This window comes from Vidua chalybeata, chromosome 32 (genome assembly GCF_026979565.1).
Source record: "Vidua chalybeata isolate OUT-0048 chromosome 32, bVidCha1 merged haplotype, whole genome shotgun sequence".
Taxonomy (NCBI): Eukaryota; Metazoa; Chordata; class Aves; order Passeriformes; family Viduidae; genus Vidua; species Vidua chalybeata.
Window position 1 is genome coordinate 237,566 of NC_071561.1, and position 25,045 is coordinate 262,610.

The following is a 25,045-nucleotide window of genomic DNA, read 5'->3' on the forward strand; positions in this document are numbered from 1 at the left end:
GCCCCGGGAGCGGCCCCAGAACGGGCCCGGGATCAGCCCCAGAACCGCCCGGGAACGGCCCCAAAACGGCCCCGGGATCGGCCCCAGAACCGCCCCGGGCACGGCCCCAGAACGGGTCCAGAACCGCCCGGGAACGGGCCCGGGAACGGCCCCAGAACCGCCCGGGAACGGGCCCGGGAACGGGCCCAGAACGGGTCCAGAACCGCCCGGGAACGGCCCCAAAACGGCCCCGGGATCGGCCCCAGAACCGCCCCGGGCACGGCCCCAGAACCAAGCGGGAGTGGCCCCAGGAGCGACCCCAGAACCGACCGGGAACGGCCCCAGAACCGCCCGGGATCGGCCCCAGAACGGCCCCAGAACGGGCCCAGAACGGCCCCAGAACCGCCCCAGAACCGCCCGGGAACGGGCCCGGTTCCACTCGGGAACAGCCCCGGGATCGGCCCCGATCCCAGCCAGGAATGGTCCCAGAACCGGCCCCAAAAAAGCCCCAAAAGGGCCCCGGGAACGGCCCCAGCACGGTCCCGGTACCAGCCTGGAACGGAACCAGAACCGGCCCGGGATCGGCCCCGGTCCCACCGGGAACGGCCCCAAAACAGCCCCAGAACAGCCCCAAAACGGCTCCAAATGACCCCAAAACGGCCCCAAAACGTCCCCAAATCAGCCCCGGCCCCACCGGGAACAGCCCCAGAACCGCAGGTGGGGAAAGAGGGATCGGGAAGGGGAATTTGGGGGAATTTGGGGGAATTTTGGGAAAATTTTGGGGCAGTTTAGGAGAATTTGGGAGAATTTGGTGAGAATTTGGGAGAATTTTGGGGGAATTAGAGAAAATTTTGGGAGAATTTCAGGGAATTTGGGGGGAATTTGGGAGAATTTGGGCGGATTTCAGGGAATTTGGGAGAATTTGGGGGAATTTGGGGGGAATTTGGGGGTTCAAGGGTGGGAAATGTCCCAGATTTTGGGAAGATTGCGGCTCCCAGTATGGACTGGGCCAAACTGGGAGCAGCACCTGAGGGTCCCGACTCCCCCCAGGGCCCCCCCAGGGCCCCCAGTTCCAGTTCTGGGATTTTTTTGGGGGGGCCGGGGGTTTTGGGGGGGTCTGGGGTCACTTTTGGGGGTTACCTGGGGGGGCGGGGCTTGGGACTCACCTGGGGGGGAGGGGCGGGAATTTGGGGGGGCTGGGGGAGGGGGGAGGGGAATCCGGGACTGGGGGGGAGGGGAGGGGGGGTCCCGGTCCGGGATTGTCCAGTGGAACCCGGACCGGAACCGGGACCGGAACCGGGACTGGAACCGGGACTGGAACCAGGACTGGAACCAGGACTGGAACCGGGACTGGAACCGGGATCGGAACCGGGATTGGACCGGGTCAGGAACCGGACCAGGACCGGGATGAGCTCGGGAACGGGAGCAGGAGTGGGGCTGGAGTTGGACCGGGTCAGGAACCGGGAGCGGGATCGGATCAGGACCAGGACTGGAATCCCGGGATCGGAATTGGACAAAAAAACAGAACCGGGACCGGACCGGGATCGGAACCGGGACCGGAACCGAGATCAGAACTGGGATTGGATCGGGATCAGAGCCGGGACTGGAGCGGGATCAGAACCGGGATCAGAACTGGGACCAGAACCGGGATCAGAATTGGGACCAGACTGGGATCAGAACCGGGACCGGAACCGAGACCAGAACCGGGACTGGAGCGGGATCAGAACCGGAATTGGATCGGGATCAGAACCAGAACTGGACCAGGACTGGGATCAGAACCGGGACTGGGATCGGGATCAGAACTGTCCGGGGAGAGGGTCCGGGCTCGGAACTGGGATGGGATCGGGACCGGGATCGGGACCAGAACCGGGATCAGACCGGGCCCAGAACCGGGATCAGAACTGGGACCAGAACCGGGAGCGGACCGGGCCCAGAACCGGGATCAGAACTGGGACCAGAACCGCCCCGGACCGTGCCCAGAACCGGGATCAGAACTGGGACCAGAACCGGGATCAGAACCGGGAGCAGCCCGGGCCCAGAACCGGGATCAGAACCGGGAGCAGCCCGGGCCCGCTCCGTGCCGAACCCTCGCCGTGCCCCGCGCCGGCCGCTGCCGCTCCGGGGCTGTCCCGGGCCGCTCCCTGTCCCGGGGCCGGGCCGGGCCGGGCCCTCCCCGCGGGGCGGGGGAGGCTCCGCCGCCCTACAAGAGCCGGGACCCGCCCGGGCGCGGCCACTCCGCACGGACCCGCCGGGGCCGCTCCGGGACCGCCGGCACCGGCACCGGCACCGCCGCCAGGACCCGGCACCGGGCATGGCCCGGCCCGGCAGCTGAGCCCGCAGCGCGCAGGTACCGGCGGGGACGGGACCGGGACGGCACCGGGACGGGACCGGGAAGCGCCGGGACGGGCGGCGGCTCCGGGAGGGGCGAGCGGGGGTCCCGGGACGGTCCCGGGACGCTTCTGGTGGTCCCGGGAGTTGCCGGGGGGGGGGTCGGGAAGTGTCCGAGGGAGTCCCGGGGGGCTCCGGGAGCCCCCGGACCGCAGGGAGGTGTCGCGGTGGTCCCGGGACGGGCCCGGGGGGCTCCGGGAGCGCCGGGAGTTGGTCCCGGTGGTCCCGAGGGTGTCCCGGGGGTGTCCCGGGGGGTTCCGGTGGTCTCGGGGGTGTCCCCGGCGGGTTCCGGTGGTCCCGGGAGCGCCGTGGGGGTGCAGGGGGGGTTCGCTGAGGGTCTCGGGGGGGCTCCGGGACCGCCGGGGGGTCGGGGGGGTTCGTTTATCCCGGGGGGCTCCGGGAGCGCCGCGAACCCCGCGGTGTTTGGGGAGGTGGGGAAACCCACGCGTGTCCCGTGACCGCTCCGGGAGCTCCCGGGGGGGGTCCCGGGGGTCTCCCGAGCCGGGCGGGGCAGCCCCGGGCGGGTCTCGGGGGTCCCGGGGGTCCCGGGGCGTCCCGGCCGCGCTCAGGGCGTGGCCCCCCCCCGCCCCCCCCCCTCCGGCCGCGCCCGGGGAGTCCCCGCTGGGGGCGGGGCCGCGGCTCCCCCCCCTCCCCCCACCCCGGGCCCCGCCCGGACCGGGGGGACCCCGGTGGGGGGGTCCCGGTGCCGATTTTGGGGCGGGGGATCCCCGGGATCCCGCGAGGGCGCGGCCGCGCGTGGGCGCTCGGTTAATGAGGGTTCGGTAATTAACGCTCATCAGCGCCGGTTTCAGCGCGGGGGTGGCGCTTTTGGAGCGGGGGGGGGGGGGGGGGCGGCGTTGATTTTGGGATTCCCAACCCCAAACCCCCCCCCTCGAGGGAGGGGTCGGTGGGGAGGGGGGTTCTGGAGAGGGGGGAGGGGGCGCGGGATCCCCCCCCCCCTTCCCTACCCCCCCCCCTCTTCCCGCTGCGGTTTTTGGGGCGCGGCCGCTCCCGGGCTCCACTTCCCCCTCTGCCCCCCCCACCCCCCCCTTGGGGACACCCCCTCCCCCTCCGGGGGGCGAGGACCCCCCCCCCCGACCCCTCGGGGACCCCCAGATTTGATTTGGGGTGGGGGGCGGTTCCTCTGCGCGCCGCCCCCCCCCCCTCTCTGAGCACTTTTTGGGGGGGCTCCCGAGGGTGGGGGGGGGGTGCGGTTTTTGGGGAGGGGGCCCGGGCGGGGCCGGGGACACCCCCGGAGTGTCCCGGCGCCACCGCGTGTGGCCGCGGGCAGCGTCCGGGCAGGACCCGGTGGAACCGGTCCGGGACCCTCCCGGAGCCGCGCGGTCCCCGCCGCCCGCGGGACTCTCGCTCCAGCCGGTCCGACCGGTACCGGCCGCGGGGCCCCGCCCGCTCCTCCTCCTCCTCCTCCTCCTCCTCCTCCTCCTCCTCCTGGTCCTGCCGTTTTTGCCCCGTTTTCCCCCGTTTTTCGCCCCGATTTTTCCCGGTTTTTTTTTTTTTTGGGGGAAGGTTTTCCGGGATTCGGCGTTTCCCGGGAGGCTCCCGGGCCCTGCGTCACCGGCCCCGCCCGGCCCGGGGGGGGGTCACAGCCCCCGGGCACCCCCGGATTTGGGGGGTCCAACCCTCCCCTGCCCCCGCCCCCAAATCCGGGTGGGGGTTGGGGGGCGGTGGGGGCGGTGGGGGAGGGGCTGGGGGACCCCCGGTTCTGGTGACAAAGTGACAGCAGGAGGTGACATCGGGGGGGAGGGGTCGCGGGGGGGGGGGGGGGGCGACACCTCCCGGGGGTCCCTCGGGGAGGATGAGGAGGGTGCGGGGGGTGACACCCGCGGGGGGGGTGGCGCATGAGGATGACGAGGGTGGCACCCATTGGGGGGGGGTCCCGGGGGCGACCCCCCGTGCCCCCCCCGTGCCCCCCCCGTGCCCCCGACGCCCCCCAGGGCTGGTGGCCCCCGTGGGGACCCCGGTGGCGGCGGCCGGGGTGACACGGGTGACATCTCATCCCCCCCCGCCCCCCCCGTCCCTCTGCGGCTTTTTGGGGGCGGGGGGGGGGTCGGGGGGGGGGGGGACTGGCCACTAAAAATACCGGGCACGTGGTTTTCACCCCAAAAATAGCGCGGGCGCGGCGGCGGGGGGGTGGCATTGCTGCGGGGACACCGAGCTGTCCCCTGTGTGTCCCGGGGGGGGGGGGGGTTGGTGTCGCCCCCCCCGAGCCGCGGGGGGACCTCGGGCAGGGGGGGAAGGCAGAGGAGGAGCGGTGGGAAATGCTGGGAACTCCTGGAAAAGGCGGTTTTGGGCTCATTGCTGGGCCCTGGAAGCGCCCGCGGGGCCGGGCCGCTCCCAGCGCTCGGGGCCGCTCTGAGTCACCCCCGGTCCCCCCCCCGTGTCCCCCCCCCGGTCCCCCCGCCCCGCTCTGAGTCACCAACCAGTTTGGCCGCCACCGAGCGGAGCCTTCCAGAGCCTTCCGAGGCCGGGCTGCCCCTTTTGGGGACACCCCCGGGGCGGGGGGGACACCCCGGGGGGGGCAGCGGGCGGCACCCCCCCCCCCCGCAGGTGCCCCCCCCCCCCCCCCGGGGGGACACTCCGAGGTCCGGGCTGTGACAATCCCGGCGTTGTCACCTCCCCCCCCCCCCCCGCCCCCTTTCAGGGTCCCCTCCTCGTTTTTTTTTTTGGGGGGGGGGGTTTGAGCAGGGAAAGGACGGAAAAAAACCAAAAAAAAAAAAAAACCAACAAAACAAAAAAAAAAAAAAACAAACTGAAATTCTCTAAAAACGGAGGAATTCCCTCAAAACTTCCGAAGCCGATCTGGGGGTAGGGGGGGCTCGGGGACAGGGGACAGGGGACAGGGGACAGGGGATGGGGGACATTCCCACGCTGCCCCGCCCTTCCCGACCCCTCCCCTTCCCCCCGCAGCTCCAGAATTCCAGCAAATCCCAAAAATCCCAAAAATCCCAAAAATCCCGCGGGCTCCGAGCTGCCCCTTTGGGGACGCGGTGGCCCTCGGGGCCAGGGGACAGCGGGGGTGTCGCCAAAGTGTCCCCGAGCCGGGTCACGGTCTCGGTGGGGGGAAGCGGGGGGGAAGGGACTGAGCTTCCCGGTGTCCCCCAATGTCCCAGGGGTGTCCCGGGGGTGTCCCCATGTCCCGGGGGTGTCCTGGGGGGTGTCCCCGTGTCCCGGGGGTGTCCCGGGGGGTGTCCCCAATGTCCCGGGGGTGTCCCGGGGTGATGTCCCCAATGTCCGGGGGTGTCCCGGGGGGTGTCCCGGGGGGTGTCCCCGTGTCCCACCATGTCCCCGATGTCCCGGGGGTGTCCCGGGGGGTGTCCCCGTGTCCCACCATGTCCCCGATGTCCCCTCCAGGCTGGGAGGTGACACCGGAGCCGCCGCGAGGTTCCCGAGCGAGGGCCGAGGATTCCTGGGGCGGATCCGGCCGGGACCGGGACCCCACCAAGGTCAGCGGGGCCGCTCCGGCCCCTCCCGGCCCTGGCCGGACTCACACCCGGTGTCCGGCCAGGGCCCTGCCCCCACAGCCCGTGTCCAGCCCCACCCTGACCCCCTGACCCCGTGCCCAGCCCACGCCCCGTGTCCAGCCCCGTGTCTGGCCCCACGCTGACCCCACAGCCCTGTGCTGACCCCCTGACCTCCTGGCCATGTCCAGCCCTATGTCCGGCCCCACGCTGACCCCCTGACCCTGTGTCCAGCCCCGTGTCTGGCCCTGCACTACCCCTGACCCTCCGGCCATGTCCGGCCCCGTGTCCAGCCCCGAGCTCACCCCCAGCCCCACGTCCAGCCCCGCGCTGACCCCTGAGCCCGTGTCCGCTGACCCCCGGCCGTGTCCCGGCGCAGATGGAGCGCGAGGAGGAGACGCGGGAGATCCTCCTGCCCAACTGGCAGGGCAGCGGCTCCCACGGCATCACCATCGCCCAGACCGACGACGGCGTCTTCGTGCGGCGCGTCCAGCAGAACTCGCCGGCCGCCCGCATGGGCGTCGTCAAGGAAGGTGGGGACGCCTGGGGGGCTCTGGGGGCACCTGGGGCGTGCTGGTGGCATCTCAGGAGCTTCTGGCTCCGTCCCCGTGGGCGGTGAACCCACGGTCGCTCACGGTGGTGACAGGGGGGTTCTTCCCTGAGAGTTTTGGGGTTCAAAATGGGAATTTTGGGGTTGTTTGGTCCGTTTTGGTGGCACCTCAGGCGCTTCTGCCTCCGTGCCCGTGGGCGATGACCCCGCGGTCACTCACGGTGGGGGCGGGGGGGGGGTCCCCGCCGGCGTCCCCCGCCCCCAAACCCCTGACCTGGCCGTCCCCTGTCCCCCAGGGGATCAGATCGTCAGCGCCACCGTCTACTTCGACAACCTGCAGTCGGGGGAGGTGGCGCAGCTGCTGCAGACCATGGGCCACCACACGGTGGGACTGCGGCTGCAGCGCCGCGGCGACCGCTCGCCGCTGGCCGGACAGAGCTGCGGCCAGCTGGCCTTGGCGCCCGGCAGCCCCGAGGTCGTGCTGGTGAGTGGGGGGGGCGAGGAGGAGGAGGAGGAGGGGGAGGAAGGATGGGGGTGATGTGAGGGGGAGGATGGGGAGGACGAGGACGAGGAGAATGGGGATGAGGGTGAAGATAAGGATGAAGATGGAGGTGACAAGGGTGAGGGTGAGGATGACGATGAGGATGGGGGTGGGGAAGAGGATGGGGATGAAGATGGGGATGAGGATGAAGATGAGGATGAGGATTGAGGATGAGGATGAGGATGGGCAGGGGGAAGAGGATGGGGATGAATATGGGGATGGGGAAGAGGATGGGGATGAAGATGGGAATGAGGATGAAGATGAGGATGAGGATGAGGATTGAGGATGAGGATTGAGGATGAGGATGAGGATGAAGATGAGGGTGAGGATGGGGATGGGGATGGGGATGGGGATGGGGATGGGGAAGAGGATGAAGATGAGGATGAGAATGGGGAAGAGGATGAGGATGGGGATGAAGATGGGGATGGGGATGAAGATGGGGATGAGGATGAGGATGAAGATGAGGGTGAGGATGGGGATGAAGATGGGGATGGGGAAGAGGATGAAGAGGAGGATGAGAATGGGGAAGAGGATGAGGATGGGGATGAAGATGGGGATGGGGATGAGAATGGGGAAGAGGATGAGGATGGGGATGAAGATGGGGATGGGAAAGAGGATGAAGATGGGGATGGGGATGAGAATGGGGAAGAGGATGAGGATGGGGATGAAGCAGCGTGCAGCGCTCACCGGCGCCGTCTCCTCCGCAGAGCGGCGATGACGAGGAGTACCAGCGCATCTACACCACCAAAATCAAACCGCGGCTCAAGTCCGAGGAGGGGCCGGAGGCCGAGGCCGGGGGGACGCAGAGCAGGACCATCACGGTCACCCGCAAGGTCACCGCCTACACCGTGGACGTCACCAGCCACGACGGCGACCTCAGCGTCATCGGCGGCCCCGACTTCAACGTCCACGTCCCCACGCCGGAGCTCGGGACCACGTCCGGTGCCGATGTCCGAGCGGGGCCGGGGAACCTGCCCGGGACACCTGAGGGGCTTCACCTTCAGCCCCAGAGCCAAATTCCTGGTGGAGAAACTGGAAAATCCCTCCCGGGCTGGAAGGGCTCCGGTGCCTTCCCGGGGTCGCCCCGCATCGAGGCCAACGGACAGTTTGGAGAGCTGGACGGGTCATTCCACGCCGTGGGGCTGGACGGGCAGGGCCACGTGACCGGCGGGGCTCCGTGTCCGCAGGGAGAGGTCGGCGGCTCCTCGCCACCCGTGGATGTGGGGAAAATCAAGATCCCGACATTAAAAATCCCCAAATTCGGGTTCCAGGCCGGCGGCGACGCCGCGGCCCCGCAGGTGGGCGCCGGGATGGACGTCACCTGCTCGCCCGTGCCGGGCGTTTCCTCCCCGTCCGGCAAAGCCCCCGCGCCGCAGGTGGACGTGGCGGTCAAAGGCGCCACCAAGGTCCCCTCCCCTCCGCTGGACGTCCCCGGCGTGGAGGTCCCGGCCCCGGACGGCGCCAAGGGGAAAATCAAAATCCCGCACTTGACCTTCCCCAGATTCACCGCCCAGGGCGACGGCGCCACCGCGGAGGTCCCCAAGGGCGTGGCTGTCCCCGAGGTGGCCCTGGAAGGAGAATGGAAAGGCCCCACCTTCAAGAAGGTGGAAACGCCCCAAATTTCGCTGTCGGACGTGAACCTGAACCTGAAGGGCCCCAGAGGGGAAGGGGACCTCAAAGGACTCGGCCCCAAGGGGCTCCAGGTGGACCTGAAGGGTCCCGAGGTGGAAGTGGCCGGGCCAGGGCGTGGCCTGAAGGGCGTGGGGATGGACGTTGACATGAAGGGGGTGAAGGGAGGAGTGGACGTGTCCCTGCCGACGGTGGGGGGCGAACTGGACCTTAAAGGGCCCCAAATTGGGGTGGAGGTGCCCGGAGTGGACATCAAAGGCCCCGCGGTGAAGATGCCCGAGATGAGCGTCAAGACCCCCCAAATCTCCGCGCCCGACGTCGACCTGAGCCTCAAAGGGCCCGGAGTGAAGGGAAATCTGGATGTTTCTGCCCCAAAACTGGAAGGGGAGCTGAAAACCCCCGGACTGGACATCAAAGGCCCCAAAGTCGAGGTTGGGAGCCCAGAAATGGAGATCCAGGGGCCCGAGTGCAAACTGAAGTTCCCCAAGCTGAAAATGCCCAAATTTGGGGTGAAGGGAGAGACCCCCAGCGTCGATGTGACCCTTCCCAAAGGGGGGGTGGACGTCTCTGGCCCCAAGGTGGACGTCAGCGTCCCGAGCGTGGACATCAAGGGCCCCAAAGTGGACATTGAAGCACCTGAAGTGGACGTTCACGGCCCCGAGGGGAAGTTCAAGATGCCCAAGTTCAAAATGCCCAAATTTGGGATGCCCGGGGTCAAAGCAGAAGGTCCAGAGCTGGACGTGAACCTCCCAAAGGGCGGCGTGGAGGTGTCCGGCCCCAAGGTGGACGTTGAGGCGCCGAGTTTGGACATCCAAGGGTCCTGAAATGCACCTCAAGGCCCCCAAAATCTCCGTGCCAGACGTTGACTTGACCCTGAACGGTGCCAAGGCCAGCGGCGACCTAGACGTGTCCGTGCCAGGCTTGAAGGGCCCCGAACTGGACATCAAAGGCCCCAAAGTGGAGGTTGAAGCCCCAGATTTGGATGTCCAAGGCCCCGAGGGCAAACTGAAGTTCCCCAAGCTGAAAATGCCCAAATTTGGGGTGAAGGGAGAGAGCCCCGACCTCGAGGTGGCCCTTCCCAAGGGCAGAGTGGACGTTTCAGGTCCCGGCGTCGCCGTTGAGGTCCCCGGCGTGGACCTGAAGGCCCCCAAGATGAAGGTGCCTGAGGTGAGCATCAAAACCCCCCAGATCTCCATGCCCGACATCGACCTGAACCTCAAAGGGCCCAAAGTCAAGGCAGATTTGGACGTTTCCACCCCAAAACTGGAAGGGGAGCTGAAAACCCCCGGACTGGACATCAAAGGCCCCAAAGTCGAGGTTGAGGCGCCGGATTTGGACGTCCAAGGCCCCGAGGGCAAACTGAAGTTCCCCAAGCTGAAAATGCCCAAATTTGGGGTGAAGGGAGAGAGCCCCGACCTGGAGGTGACGCTCCCGAAGGGGGAAGTGGACATTTCCGCCCCCAAGGTGGACATCGACGTCCCGAGCGTGGACGTGGAAGGGCCGGAGGTCAAAGGGAAAGGCCTCAAGTTCAAAATGCCCGACCTCAACGTTCAGACCCCAAAACTCTCCATGCCAGACGTGGATCTGGGCTTGAAGGCCCCGAAACTGAAAGGGGACGCCGGAATTTCTGGGCTGAAGGGCCCGAAAATCGACGTGAAAGGCCCCAAAGTGGACGTGGAAGGTGCCAAAATTGACGTGAAAGGCCCCAAAGTGGATGTGGAAAGTCCCAAAATTGATGTGAAAGGTCCCAAGTTGGATGTGGAAGGTCCCAAGTTGGATGTTGATGTGCCCGAGGTGGACTTGGAATGTCCAGAAGGGAAGATGAAAGGCCCCAAATTCAAGATGCCGAAACTCAACATCAAATCCCCCAAAATCTCGATGCCGGACGTGGATTTGAACCTGAAGGGACACAAAGTGAGGGGAGAGGTGGACGTGTCCCTCCCCAAGGCCGAAGGTGACATCAAGGGGCCGAAGGTGGACGTGGAGGTCCCGGATGTCCACCTGGAGGGCCCAGAGGCCAAACTGAAAATGCCCAAAATGAAATTGCCTCATTTCAACGTGTCTGGCCCCAAGCTGGAGGGGGCCGAGGTGGACGTGGCCCTGCCCAAAGGAGAGGTGGACGTCTCTGGGCCGGAGGTGGACATTGAGGGGCCGGAGGTGGACGTGGGAGGAGCGGAAGGGAAATGGAAAGGTCCCAAATTCCGGATGCCGAAGCTGAACATCAAATCCCCCAAAATCTCGATGCCGGACGTGGACCTGAACCTGAAGGGACCCAAAGTGAAGGGAGAGGTGGACGTGTCCCTCCCCAAGGTGGAAGGGGAATTGAAAGCTCCAGAAGTGGACATTAAGGGGCCGAAAGTGGACGTGCAGGTGCCCAGCGTGGATTTGGAGGGTCCTGAGGGGAAGATCAAAGGTCCCAAGTTCAAGATGCCCGAGATGCACATCAAGACCCAGAAGATCTCCATGCCCGACGTGGACATCAGCCTCAAGAGCCCCAAGGTCAAGGGCGATGTGGACGTGTCCCTTCCAAAGCTGGAGGGTGACCTGAAGGGCCCCGAAATTGACATCAAGGGCCCCAAAGTGGACGTTGATGTGCCAGATGTGGACATTCATGGCCCTGAGGGAAAATTCAAGATGCCCAAGTTCAAGATGCCCAAATTTGGGATGCCCGGGGTCAAGGCAGAAGGTCCCGAGGTGGACGTGAACCTCCCGACAGGAAACCTGGATGTGAGTGGCCCCAAGGTGGACATTGAAGGTCCAGAGGTGGACGTTGATCTCCCAGAGGGGAAGGTGAAGGGCCCGAAGCTCAAGATGCCCGAGATGCACTTCAAGACCCCCAAGATCTCCATGCCCGACATCGATTTGAATCTAAAGGGTCCGAAACTGAAGGGAGATGTCGATGTCTCTGTCCCTAAGCTGGAGGGTGACCTGAAAAGTCCCGAAATTGACCTCAAGGGCCCCAAAGTGGACATTGAGGCACCTGATGTGGACATTCACGGCCCTGAGGGAAAATTCAAGATGCCCAAGTTCAAGATGCCCAAATTTGGGATGCCCGGGGTCAAGGCAGAAGGTCCCGAGGTGGACGTGAACCTCCCGACAGGAAACCTGGATGTGAGTGGCCCCAAGGTGGACATTGAAGGTCCAGAGGTGGACGTGGAGCTGCCAGAGGGGAAGGTGAAGGGCCCCAAGTTCAAGATGCCCGAGATGCACATCAAAGCCCCCAAGATCTCCATGCCTGACATTGACCTCAACCTGAAGGGCCCCAAAGTGAAGGGGGACGTTGACGTTTCCCTTCCCAAAGTAGAAGGGGACATGAAGGGTCCCGAAATTGACATCAAAGGCCCCAAAGTCGATGTTGATCTCCCCGACGTTGAACTGGAAGGTCCCGAGGGGAAGATCAAAGGCCCCAAGTTCAAGATGCCCGAGATGCACATCAAGGCCCCCAAGATCTCCATGCCCGACGTCGACTTCAGCCTGAAGGGCCCCAAGGTCAAGGGTGATGTTGATGTCTCTGTCCCTAAGCTGGAGGGTGACCTGAAGGGTCCTGAACTGGACATCAAGGGCCCCAAAGTGGACATTGAGGCACCCGATGTGGACATTCACGGCCCAGAAGGAAAATTCAAGATGCCCAAGTTCAAGATGCCCAAATTTGGGCTGAAGGGAGAAGGCCCCGAGGTGGACGTGAACCTCCCGAAAGGAGACCTGGATGTGTCTGGCCCCAAGGTGGACGTGGAGATGCTGAGTGTGGACATTGAGGGCCCCGAGGGGAAGATCAAAGGGCCCAAGTTCAAGATGCCCGAGATGAACATCAAGGCCCCCAAGATCTCCATGCCCGACATCGACCTAAACCTGAAGGGCCCCAAAGTCAAGGGGGGTGTGGATGTCTCCGTCCCCAAATTGGAGGGCGACCTGAAAGGTCCGGAGGTGAACATTAAAGGTCCGAAGTTGGATGTGGATGTTCCTGACGTGGATGTTGAAGGTCCCGAGGGGAAGTGGAAGGTACCCAAATTCAAGATGCCGGAGATGAACATCAAGGCGCCGAAATTTTCTCTGCCTGATGTCGACCTGAACCTGAAAGGTCCCAAAGTGAAGGGAGAAGTGGACGTGTCTGCCCCAAAAATAGAAGGTGACGTGAAAGTGCCGGATCTGGAGTTGAAAGGACCCAAAGTGGACGTGGATGTCCCCGACATTGAACTGGAGGGCCCCGAGGGGAAGATCAAAGGCCCCAAGTTCAAGATGCCCGAGATGCACTTCAAGGCCCCCAAGATCTCCATGCCCGACTTTGATCTGAACCTCAAAGGCCCCAAAGTGAAAGGAGACGTGGATGTGTCCGTCCCAAAAATTGAGGGAGATTTGAAGGCCCCAGATGTTGACATCAAAGGCCCCAGAGTCAATGTCGACCTCCCCGACGTCGAACTGGAGTGTCCTGAAGCGAAGCTGAAGGGCCCCAAGTTCAAGATGCCCGAGATGCACTTCAAAACCCCCAAGATCTCCATGCCCGACATCGACCTGAACCTCAAAGGCCCAAAACTGAAGGGGGATGTGGACATTTCTGCCCCTAAACTGGAAGGTGACCTGAAGGGCCCAGACGTGGACATCAAAGGTCCTAAATTGGACATCGAAGCTCCTGACGTGGACATTGATCTCCCCGAGGGGAAGGTGAAGGGCCCCAAGTTCAAGATGCCCGAGATGCACTTCAAGGCCCCCAAGATCTCCATGCCCGACTTTGACCTCAACCTGAAGGGCCCCAAGGTCAAAGGTGACGTCGATGTGTCCGTGCCAAAGCTCGAAGGGGACCTGAAAGGGCCGGAGGTGTCACTGGAAGGTCCAAAGGTGGATGTAGAGGTGCCCGACGTGGAGCTGGAATGTCCGGAGGGGAAGATCAAAGGCCCCAAGTTCAAGATGCCCGAGATGCACATCAAGGCCCCCAAGATCTCCATGCCCGACTTCGATCTCAACCTGAAGGGCCCCAAAGTGAAGGGGGACGTCGATGTGTCTGCTCCAAAACTGGAAGGGGACCTGAAGGGGCCAGAAATTGACATCAAAGGCCCCAAAGTCGATGTTGACCTTCCTGATGTTGATCTGGAGTGTCCTGAGGGGAAACTGAAGGGCCCCAAGTTCAAGATGCCCGAGATGCACTTCAAGGCCCCCAAGATCTCCATGCCCGACATCGACCTCAACCTGAAGGGCCCCAAAGTGAAGGGGGACGTCGATGTGTTTGCTCCAAAGCTGGAGGGAGACCTGAAAGCCCCAGACATCAACATCAAAGGCCCCAAAGTCGATGTTGATCTCCCCAATGTTGAGCTAGAGTGTCCCGAGGGGAAGATCAAAGGTCCCAAGTTCAAGATGCCCGAGATGCACATCAAGGCCCCCAAGATCTCCATGCCTGATGTCGATTTCAGCCTCAAGGGCCCCAAGGTCAAGGGGGACATCGATGTCTCTGTCCCAAAGCTGGAGGGTGACCTGAAGGGTCCTGAACTGGACATCAAAGGCCCCAAAATGGACATTGAGGCACCCGACGTGGACATTCACGGCCCAGAAGGAAAATTCAAGATGCCCAAGTTCAAGATGCCCAAATTTGGGCTGAAGGGAGAAGGCCCCGAGGTGGACGTGAACCTCCCAAAAGGAGACCTGGATGTGTCTGGCCCCAAGGTGGACGTGGAGATGCCGAGTGTGGACATTGAGGGCCCCGAGGGGAAGATCAAAGGTCCCAAGTTCAAGATGCCTGAGATGCATTTTAAGACCCCCAAGATCTCCATGCCTGACATCGACCTCAACCTGAAAGGTCCCAAGGTCAAGGGAGATGTTGATGTTTCTCTTCCAAAAGTGGAAGGGGACCTGAAGTGCCCTGAACTGGACATTAAAGGCCCCAAAGTCGATGTTGACCTCCCCGATGTTGAGCTGGAAGGACCCGAGGGGAAGATCAAAGGCCCCAAGTTCAAGATGCCCGAGATGCACATCAAGGCCCCCAAGATCTCCATGCCCGACGTCGACTTCAACCTGAAGGGCCCCAAGGTCAAGGGGGACGTGGACGTGTCTCTTCCAAAGCTGGAGGGTGACCTGAAGGGCCCCGAAATTGACATCAAGGGCCCCAAAGTGGACGTTGATGTGCCAGATGTGGACATTCATGGCCCTGAGGGAAAATTCAAGATGCCCAAGTTTAAGATGCCCAAATTTGGGATGCCCGGGGTCAAGGCAGAAGGTCCCGAGGTGGACGTGAACCTCCCGACAGGAAACCTGGATGTGTCCGGCCCCAAGGTGGACATTGAAGGTCCAGAGGTGGACATGGAGCTGCCAGAGGGGAAGGTGAAGGGCCCCAAGTTCAAGATGCCCGAGATGCACATCAAGGCCCCCAAGATCTCCATGCCCGACATCGACTTCAACCTCAAAGGCCCCAAACTGAAGGGGGACGTTGATGTCTCAGTCCCCAAACTGGAGGCTGACATGAAAGCCCCAGACATCGACATCAAAGGCCCCAAAGTCGATGTTGATCTCCCCAGCGTTGAGCTGGAAGGACCCGAGGGGAAGATCAAAGGCCCCAAGTTCAAGATGCCCGAGATGCACATCAAGGCCCCCAAGATCTCCATGCCCGACGTAGATTTCAGCCTCAAGGGCCCCAAGGTCAAGGGGGACATCGATGTCTCTGTCCCTAAACTGGAAGGTGACCTGAAGGGTCCTGAACTGGACATCAAGGGCCCCAAAGTGGACATTGATGTGCCCGATGTGGACATTCATGGCCCAGAAGGAAAAATAAAATTCCCCAAGTTTAAGATGCCCAAATTTGGGATGCCCGGGGTCAAGGCAGAAGGTCCCGAGGTGGATGTGAACGTCCCGACAGGAAACCTGGATGTGAGTGGTCCCAAGGTGGACATTGAAGGTCCAGAGGTGGACGTGGAGCTGCCAGAGGGGAAGGTGAAGGGCCCCAAGTTCAAGATGCCCGAGATGCACATCAAGGCCCCCAAGATCTCCATGCCTGATGTTGACTTCAACCTGAAGGGCCCCAAGCTGAAGGGGGATGTTGATGTCTCCCTTCCAAAGCTTGAAGGTGACCTGAAAGGCCCCGAAATTGACATCAAAGGCCCCAAAGTCGATGTTGATCTCCCCGATGTTGAGCTGGAAGGTCCCGAGGGGAAGATCAAAGGCCCCAAGTTCAAGATGCCCGAGATGCACATCAAGGCCCCCAAGATCTCCATGCCCGATGTCGACTTCAGCCTGAAGGGCCCCAAGGTCAAGGGTGATGTTGATGTCTCTGTCCCTAAGCTGGAGGGTGACCTGAAGGGTCCTGAACTGGACATCAAGGGCCCCAAAGTGGACATTGAGGCACCCGACATCGACATTCACGGCCCAGAAGGGAAAATTAAAATGCCCAAATTCAAGATGCCCAAATTTGGCTTTTCTGGGCCGAAAGTGGAAGGCCCCGAGGTGGACGTGAACCTCCCTGAGGCCGAGGTCAACCTTTCGGGTCCAAAGGTCGACGTTTCTGTCCCCGACCTGGACATTGAAGGCCCTGAAGGGAAACTGAAGGGCCCCAAGTTCAAGAAGCCGGAGCTGCAGTTCAACGTCCCCAAGATCTCCATGCCCGACATCGACCTGAACCTGAAAGGCCCCAAACTGAAAGGTGACCTCGATGCTTCTCTTCCCAAGGTCGAGGGCGAGCTGAAAGGCGCCAAACTGGACGTCAAGGGGCCAGAGCTTGAGCTGGAGGGGCCAAAGGTTGACCTCGAAGGAAAAGCTAAAAAATCCAGGTTTAAACTTCCCAAGTTTGGCTTTTCTGGCCCAAAGGTTCAAAGCCCCGAGGTGGATGTGAAGCTTAAAAAACCTGAGGTGGAACTGTCCGGCCCCAAGGTCGAGGTCCAGGCTCCGGATTTGGACATCCAGGGAAAATCCAAAGGCTCCAAATTCAAAATGCCTTTTCTGAACATTTCTTCACCCAAAGTCTCGATGCCGGACGTGGAGCTGAACCTGAAGGGGCACAAAATGAAAGGGGAGTTTGACCTGTCCACCCCCAAAGTGGAAGGGGAGCTGAAAGGACCTGAGGTGGACATCAAGGGCCCCAAGGTCAACATCGAGGCCCCTGACGTGGACGTTCACGGCCCCGAGGGGAAAATCAAAATGCCCAAGTTTAAAATGCCCAAATTTGGTGTTCCTGGGTTTAAAGGGGAGGGGCCAGAGGTGGACGTGAACCTGCCAGGAGGAGAACTGGACGTGTCCGGTCCTAAAGTGGACATTGAAGGTCCAGAAGTGGACATTGAGGGGCCGGAGGGGAAGATCAAAGGCCCCAAGTTTAAGATGCCCGAGATGCACATCAAGGCCCCCAAGATCTCCATGCCCGACATCGACCTCAACCTGAAGGGCCCCAAGGTCAAGGGGGACGTGGACGTGTCCCTGCCCCAGGTGGACCTGAAAGGACCCAAGGTGGACGTGGAAGTTCCCGACATCGACGTTGAAGGTCCGAAAGGGAAAATCAAAGGCCCCAAATTCAAAATGCCTGAGATGAACATCAAAGCTCCCAATCTCTCCATGCCGGACTTGGACCTCAACCTGAAAGGCCCCAAGGTCAAAGGTGGGGTGGACGTCGATCTGTCTGCACCAAAAATTGAAGGGGACCTGAGCTTGCCGGACGTGGATGTCAAAGGCCCCAAGGTGGACATTGAAGGTCCAGAGGTGGACGTTGAAGGGCCAGAGGGGAAGATCAAAGGCCCCAAGTTCAAGATGCCCGAGATGCACATCAAGGCCCCCAAGATCTCCATGCCCGACGTTGACTTCAACCTCAAAGGCCCCAAATTGAAGGGGGACATCGATGTGTCTGCTCCAAAGCTGGAGGGTGACCTGAAGGGCCCCGAAATTGACATTCATGGCCCCAAAGTGGACGTTGATGTGCCAGATGTGGACATTCATGGCCCTGAGGGGAAATTCAAGATGCCCAAGTTCAAGATGCCCAAATTTGGGATGCCCGGGGTCAAGGCAGAAGGTCCCGAGGTGGACGTGAACCTCCCGACAGGAAACCTGGATGTGAGTGGCCCCAAGGTGGACATTGAAGGTCCAGAGGTGGACGTGGAGCTGCCAGAGGGGAAGGTGAAGGGCCCCAAGTTCAAGATGCCCGAGATGCATTTTAAGACGCCCAAGATCTCCGTGCCTGACATCGACCTCAACCTGAAGGGCCCCAAATTGAAGGGGGACGTTGATGTTTCCCTTCCCAAAGTGGAAGGGGATCTGAAGTGCCCCGAACTGGACATCAAAGGCCCCAGTGTCGATGTCGACCTCCCTGATGTTGAGCTGGAAGGTCCTGAGGGGAAGGTGAAGGGCCCCAAGTTCAAGATGCCCGAGATGCACTTCAAGGCCCCCAAGATCTCCATGCCTGACTTCGATCTCAACTTGAAGGGCCCCAAAGTGAAAGGAGATGTGGACGTGTCACTGCCAAGCGTGGAAGGAGATCTGAAAGGGCCGAAGGTGGATGTGAAAGGCCCCGAATTCGATGTTTCTGTCCCAGATGTCCAAGTTGAGGGCCCTGATGGGAAGATCAAAGGCCCCAAGTTCAAGATGCCCGAGATGCACATCAAGGCCCCCAAGATCTCCATGCCCGACTTCGACCTGAACCTGAAGGGCCCCAAATTAAAGGGAGATGTTGATGTGTCTGTCCCCAAGCTGGACGGGGACCTGAAGGGCCCAGACATTGACATCAAAGGCCCCAAAGTTGATGCTGACCTTCCTGATGTTGACCTGGAAGGGCCTGAGGGGAAGATCAAAGGCCCCAAGTTCAAGATGCCCGAGATGCATTTTAAGACCCCCAAGATCTCCATGCCCGACATTGACCTGAACCTGAAGGGCCCCAAAGTGAAGGGGGACGTTGACGTTTCCCTTCCCAAAGTGGAGGGAGACCTGAAGGGTCCTGAAATTGACATCAAAGGCCCAAAAGTCGATGTCAACCTCCCCGATGTTGAGCTGGAAGGACCCGAGGGGAAGATCAAAGGCCCCAAGTTCAAGATGCCCGAGATGCACATCAAGGCCCCCAAGATCTCCATGCCCGACGTCGACTTCAACCTGAAGGGCCCCAAGGTCAAGGGGGACGTGGACGTGTCCCTTCCAAAGCTGGAGGGTGACCTGAAGGGCCCCGAAATTGACATCAAGGGCCCCAAAGTGGACGTTGATGTGCCAGATGTGGACATTCATGGCCCTGAGGGGAAATTCAAGATGCCCAAGTTCAAGATGCCCAAATTTGGGATGCCCGGGGTCAAGGCAGAAGGTCCCGAGGTGGACGTGAACCTCCCGACAGGAAACCTGGATGTGTCCGGCCCCAAGGTGGACATTGAAGGTCCAGAGGTGGACGTGGAGCTGCCAGAGGGGAAGGTGAAGGGCCCCAAGTTCAAGATGCCTGAGATGCACTTTAAGGCCCCCAAGATCTCCATGCCCGATCTTGACCTGAACCTGAAGGGCCCCAAATTGAAGGGGGACATTGATGTTTCTCTTCCCAAAGTGGAAGGGGATCTGAAAGGCCCTGAACTGGACATCAAAGGCCCCAAAGTCGATGTTGATCTCCCCAGCGTTGAGCTGGAAGGACCCGAGGGGAAGATCAAAGGTCCCAAGTTCAAGATGCCCGAGATGCACATCAAGGCCCCCAAGATCTCCATGCCTGATGTCGATTTCAGCCTCAAGGGCCCCAAGGTCAAGGGGGACATCGATGTCTCTGTCCCAAAGCTGGAGGGTGACCTGAAGGGGCCTGAACTGGACATCAAAGGACCCAAAATGGACATTGATGTGCCCGATGTGGACATTCATGGCCCAGAAGGAAAAATAAAATTCCCCAAGTTCAAGATGCCCAAATTTGGGATGCCCGGGGTCAAGGCAGAAGGTCCCGAGGTGGACGTGAACCTCCCGACAGGAAACCTGGATGTGAGTGGTCCCAAGGTGGACATTGAAGGTCCAGAAGTGGACATTGATCTCCCAGAGGGGAAGGTGAAGGGCCCCAAGTTCAAGATGCCCGAGATGCACATCAAAGCCCCCAAGATCTCCATGCCCGACCTTGACCTGAACCTGAAGGGCCCCAAGGTCAAAGGTGACGTGGATGTGTCCCTGCCCAGTGTGGAAGGAGAGCTGAAAGGTCCTGAGGTCAACATCTCCGCTCCCGACGTCACCATCGACAGCCCCGAGGGCAAATTCAAACTGCCCAAGTTCAAGATGCCCAAATTCTCCATGCCTGGGTTCAAAGGGGACGGGGTGGACACGGAGCTGACCCTCCCCAAGGGTGACGTGTCCATTTCAGGCCCCAGCGTGGACGTGGAGGCTCCGGAGCTGAGCGTGGATGGGAAAGCCAAAGGTCCCAAATTTTCCATGCCCGAGATGCACATCAAGGCCCCCAAGATCTCCATGCCTGACATCGACCTCAACCTGAAAGGCCCCAAGCTGAAGGGGGATGTTGATGTCTCCCTTCCAAAGGTCGAAGGTGACCTGAAAGGCCCCGAAATTGACATCAAGGGCCCCAAAGTCGATGTCAACCTCCCCGATGTTGAGCTGGAAGGTCCCGAGGGGAAGATCAAAGGCCCCAAGTTCAAGATGCCCGAGATGCACATCAAGGCCCCCAAGATCTCCATGCCCGACGTCGATTTCAGCCTGAAGGGCCCCAAGGTCAAGGGGGACATCGATGTCTCTGTCCCTAAACTGGAAGGTGACCTGAAGGGTCCTGAACTGGACATCAAGGGCCCCAAAGTGGACGTTGAGGCACCCGATGTGGACATTCACGGCCCAGAAGGAAAATTCAAGATGCCCAAGTTCAAGATGCCCAAATTTGGGCTGAAGGGAGAAGGCCCCGAGGTGGACGTGAACCTCCCGAAAGGAGACCTGGATGTGTCTGGCCCCAAGGTGGACGTGGAGATGCCGAGTGTGGACATTGAGGGCCCCGAGGGGAAGATCAAAGGGCCCAAGTTCAAGATGCCCGAGATGAACATCAAGGCCCCCAAGATCTCCATGCCCGACGTCGACTTCAACCTGAAGGGCCCCAAGGTCAAGGGGGACATCGATGTCTCTGTCCCAAAGCTGGAGGGGAACCTGCAGTGCCCAGATGTCGACCTCAAGGGCCCCAAATTGGACATTCATGCGCCAGATGTGACCCTGGAAGGGCCCACGGTCAAGATGCCCGAGATTCACGTCAAGACCCCCCAGATCTCCATGCCCGACATCGACTTGAACCTGAAGGGCCTGAAGGTCAAAGGTGACGCTGACCTGCATGGCCCCAAGCTTGAGGGGGGTCTGAAGGGGCCCGAGGTCGACATCAAAGGCCCCAAAGTCGACATCGAGGGCCCGGCGGTCGACGTTGATGGTCTGGAGGGAAAAGTGAAACTGCCCAAAATGAAATTGCCCAAATTTGGCTTTAAGGGCGAAGGTCCTGACGTGGACGTGAACTTGCCGAAGGCCGAGGTGGATCTATCTGGCCCCAAGGTTGATCTCAGCCTGCCGGAGGTCAACGTTGAAGGTCTGGAGGGCAAAGTGAAAGGTCCTAAACTGAAAATGCCCGAAATGCACGTGAATGTCCCCAAAATCTCCATGCCCGAGATAGACTTGAACTTGAAAGGCCACAAAACCAAGGGCGGCTTTGATATTTCCACCCCAAAGGTGGAAGGTCACCTGAAAGGCCCCGAGGTCGAGCTCAAAGGCCCAGAATTGGGGGTCAAAGGCCCCGACGTTGATGTTGAATGTCCTGACCTGAGCGTCGAGGTCCCAGAAGCCAACATCAAAGTTCCCAAGTTCAAAAAGTCCAAATTTGGGTTTGGAATGAAGAGCCCCAAGGCGGAGGTGGATTTACCTGAGGCGGAGCTGAACGTGGAGTCACCTGAGGCCCACCTGTCCACCAAGGGGAAGAAGAGCAAGTTCAAGATGCCCAAAATCCACATGAGCGGCCCCAAAGTGAAGGGGAAGAAGGGGGCGTTCGACGTGAATGCGGCGGGGGCCGAGCTGGACGCGGAGCTCAACGTCGCCGGCCCCGACGTCACCGTCGGGGGCAGCGCCGCCATGAAGTCCCCCAAAGGCAAGAAACCCATGTTTGGGAAGATCTCCTTCCCGGACGTCGAATTCGACCTCAAATCGCACAAATTCCGCGGGGAGGCCTCGGTGGGGGTCCCGAAGGTCGAGGGCGATCTGGAGGTCAAGGGCGACCTCAAGGGCCCGAGCCTCAACGCGGATGTTGAAGGTCCTGACGTGAACCTGAAAAGCCCAAAATTCAAACTCCCCGGGCTCCAGGTGGGCGTGGGGGATGTGAAAATCGGGGGGGACCTGAAGGGCCCCGGGATCGACGTCACCCTCCCCTCGGCCGCGGCGCCAGATGTCGATCTCAGCGTGAAAGGACCAAAAATAAAAGGTGAAGCTGGCGTTGCCAGAGCACAACTGGAAGGTCCCGAGGTGAACCTGGGATGGCCCAAGGGGGGGAAAATGGGTTTGGGGCTGGAAATGCCGGACGTGAGCTCGGACGTGGACGTGAAGCTCAAAGGGCCCCAAATCTCCAGCCCCGAGTTGGAGGGGAACCTGAAAGGACCAAAATTAAAGGGAGATTTGGACATTTCGGGCTCCGTGGAAGGGCCCAGCGTCGCCCTGGACACGCCCGGCCTGGACCTCGGCGGCCTGGGGGGGAAGGTGAAGCTGCCCACGGTCAAGTCCCCGACGCTGGAGGTCACGGGGGGCGTCCCCTGCTCCGTCCAGTCCCCGGGGGCCGCCCTGGACCTCAGGGGGCCCTCGCTGGACGTCTCCGCCCCGGATTTGGATGTCAACGCGAAAGGACCAAAGTTGAAAGGAGACGTCGGCGTCAAATTCCCCCAGGCGTCGGCAGATGACTCCGGCTTCGAAATTTTGGGGGGCACCATCAAGCTGCCGTCCCTGAAGCTGCCCCAGTTCAGCATCTCCAGCCCCGGCGTGGACGGAGGGGACGCGGGGGTCACTCTGGAGGGGCCCCAGGTCAAGGCGGGGCTGAAGGGCTCCGGTCTGGGGCTGGAAGGTCCCGAGGTGGAACTGAAAGGGCCGAAATTCTCTGCGCCGGACGTTGACCTGAGGCTGAAAGGACCAAACGTGGACGTGGCCGGTGACATCAAAGGGTCAAAGGTCAGCGTGGAAGCCCCTCATGGAGGGGTGGGCGTCCACCTGGAGGCTCCGGCCCTGGAAGTGTCCGGCTTGGGATTGAACGTCAACGTGAAAGGGCCGAAGGTCAAAGGCGGGGCCGAGGTGACGCCGCCGTTGGTCAGCGCCGCTTCCGGAACCTTCCAGGCCTCCGGCCCCAAGGTGGGCGCCGAGGGCGGCCAGGTCAAAGTGTCCTTCCCCAAGCTGCGGATGCCGAAATTCATCTTCTCCGAGCCCGAGGCCAAGGGCCGCGAGGTCGGGGTGGACGTCGACTTCCCCGGCGCCGACGCGGCCGAGCCGGAGCCGGATGAGGCCGAGGCGAGGCTGAAGAAATCCAAGCTCAAGATGCCCAAATTCAACTTCTCCAAGCAGAAGGGGCGGGGTGGCGGCGGCGCCCCGGGCTGCCCCGAGGCGTCGGGCTCGGTGTCCGGCTCCAAGGGCGACCTCAAGAGCTCCAAGGCCAGCCTGGGCCCGGCCGAGGGCGAGCCGGAGGCCGAGGCGCCGGCGGCCAAGGCCAAGTTCTCGCTGTTCCGCAGCAAGAAACCGCGGCCGCGCTCGTCGTCCTTCAGCGATGACCACTCGGCCGAGCCGGACGCCGCCAGGCAGCCCAAGAGCAAATTCGGGACCTTCGGGGGCATCGGCTCCAAGGCCAAGGGCTGCTACGAGGTGACGGCCGGCGACGAGGACGGGGGGCGGGCGCCGGGGTCCCCCCAGTCCCGCCTGTCCTCGTCCTCGTCCTCCGAGGGCGTCGCCCGCGCCGGGCTCCGCGTGCCCGGCCTGGAGCTGGCGGTGGCCAAGCGCAAGGAGTGACCCCGGGGGGACGAGGGGCGACCCCCGGGGGGTTGTACATAGGCCGGGACAGAGGGACCCCCACGTGTACAGAGGGGGGGAGGGGCTGGGGGTCCCCCCCCCCGGATTTTGGGGTCCCCCCTGTGCCAAGAGCTTCACTTCTTCCCTCTCCCAATTCATCTTTTTTTTTTTTTTTTTTTTTTTTTTTTTTTTTTTTTTTTTTTTTAATATATTTTTATTGGGGTTTATTTCGTCCCCTGTTTTTTTCCTCCCTCCTCCCTCCCCCACAAAATATTTTCAGTGTTTGGTTTGTGGAAATGAAATTTTTTTTTTGTCTTTTTTTTTTTTTTGGTCGTTTTTTTTTTTTCCCTCCATTTTTTTTTTTTTTTGACCTTTTTTTTTTTTTTTTTTTTTTTTTTTTTGCGGGGCTGAAGGTTCTCTTGGGTCAATGGATTTATTCAATTTTTGGCTTTTTGGTTTGTGAAAGAAATGAAACCAAAGCTGTGGATTTTTTTTATTTAAAAAACCAACCAAACCTGTGGATTTATTTAAAAAAACCTAACCAAAACCATGGGATATGTTAGAAAAACAATGCAAAAATGTGGATTTACATAAAAAAAATAAACCAAATGAAATGGAATTACTAAAAAAAGACCCAAAGTAAAAATGTGGATCCACTAAAAAAAGATTTATTAAAGAAATGAAGATAAAAATACAGTAAATAAAAGAATTAACAGAGACAAAATTGTATCTGTTGAGAAAATAAACCAAAGAAAATGAGATGTATTACAAAATAAAATTAAATGGATTTATCCAAAGAAATAAACCAAAAAATATGGATTTATTGAGCAGAATAAACTAAAAAAGAAATGGATTTATTAATAAAATAAACCAAAACCATGAATTTATTACTAAAATAAACCCAAATCATGGATTTACTAATAAAAACAAACCGAACCCACGGGTTCCTTAATAGAAATAAACCGAAAAAGTGGATTTATGAATAAAAACAAACCGAAAAACACAACTCTGACCTCTGGACCGGAGACGGGAAATTGAATCCGTGGCACAAGACCCGGAGCTCGAATGACTCCAGGGAGGACGGAGCCAGCCCAGAGCCACTCCCGAGGTTTTCCCTGCAGCTTTATTTTCATTTTTTTAGCTGTTTTATGGCAGTTTTTTTGTTGCTTTTGTTACAGTCTTTGTATTATAATTTGATAAAAGCGCCCGTTTCTGTCTTGTTTAGCCCCAAAGTCGAAAGGTGCGTCAGGCGTCCCGGGATAAAAAAAGTTTTGTTTATGAGGATTTTTTTTTTGGGGGGGGGGGGGCGGGGAAAGTTTAAATAAAATTTAAATAAATAAATTTTAAAAATATATATATAAAAAAAAAAAAAAAAAAACAACAAAACCAACCAAAAATGGAAACCTGTTCCCTTTGCAGCACTTTAACGGCGAATTAACGGGAGAAGAACCAGGGTGGAAATCGCAAATAAAAATCGTTTATTAACCGCGGCTTCGGCGCGCTCCGGGTTGTTTTTCCAGCTCAAAATTTGGGGTTTTGCGCTCAAATCGGATCCTCCCTCTGGATTTTTGG

The 25,045-nt window shown here is 60.4% G+C and overlaps 1 protein-coding gene across 1 annotated transcript; it reads left to right on the forward strand.

Moving 5' to 3' along the window:
* Positions 1 to 2,257: 2,257 nt before the first annotated feature.
* Positions 2,258 to 24,963, forward strand: AHNAK (AHNAK nucleoprotein). The gene is given in 7 exon segments (XM_053968055.1): positions 2,258 to 2,326; positions 5,740 to 5,831; positions 6,226 to 6,379; positions 6,693 to 6,880; positions 7,645 to 9,383; positions 9,385 to 23,329; positions 24,893 to 24,963. Coding segments are annotated over 5 exon segments (16,092 nt in total). The 5' UTR covers positions 2,258 to 2,326; positions 5,740 to 5,831; the 3' UTR covers positions 24,959 to 24,963.
* Positions 24,964 to 25,045: the final 82 nt, after the last annotated feature.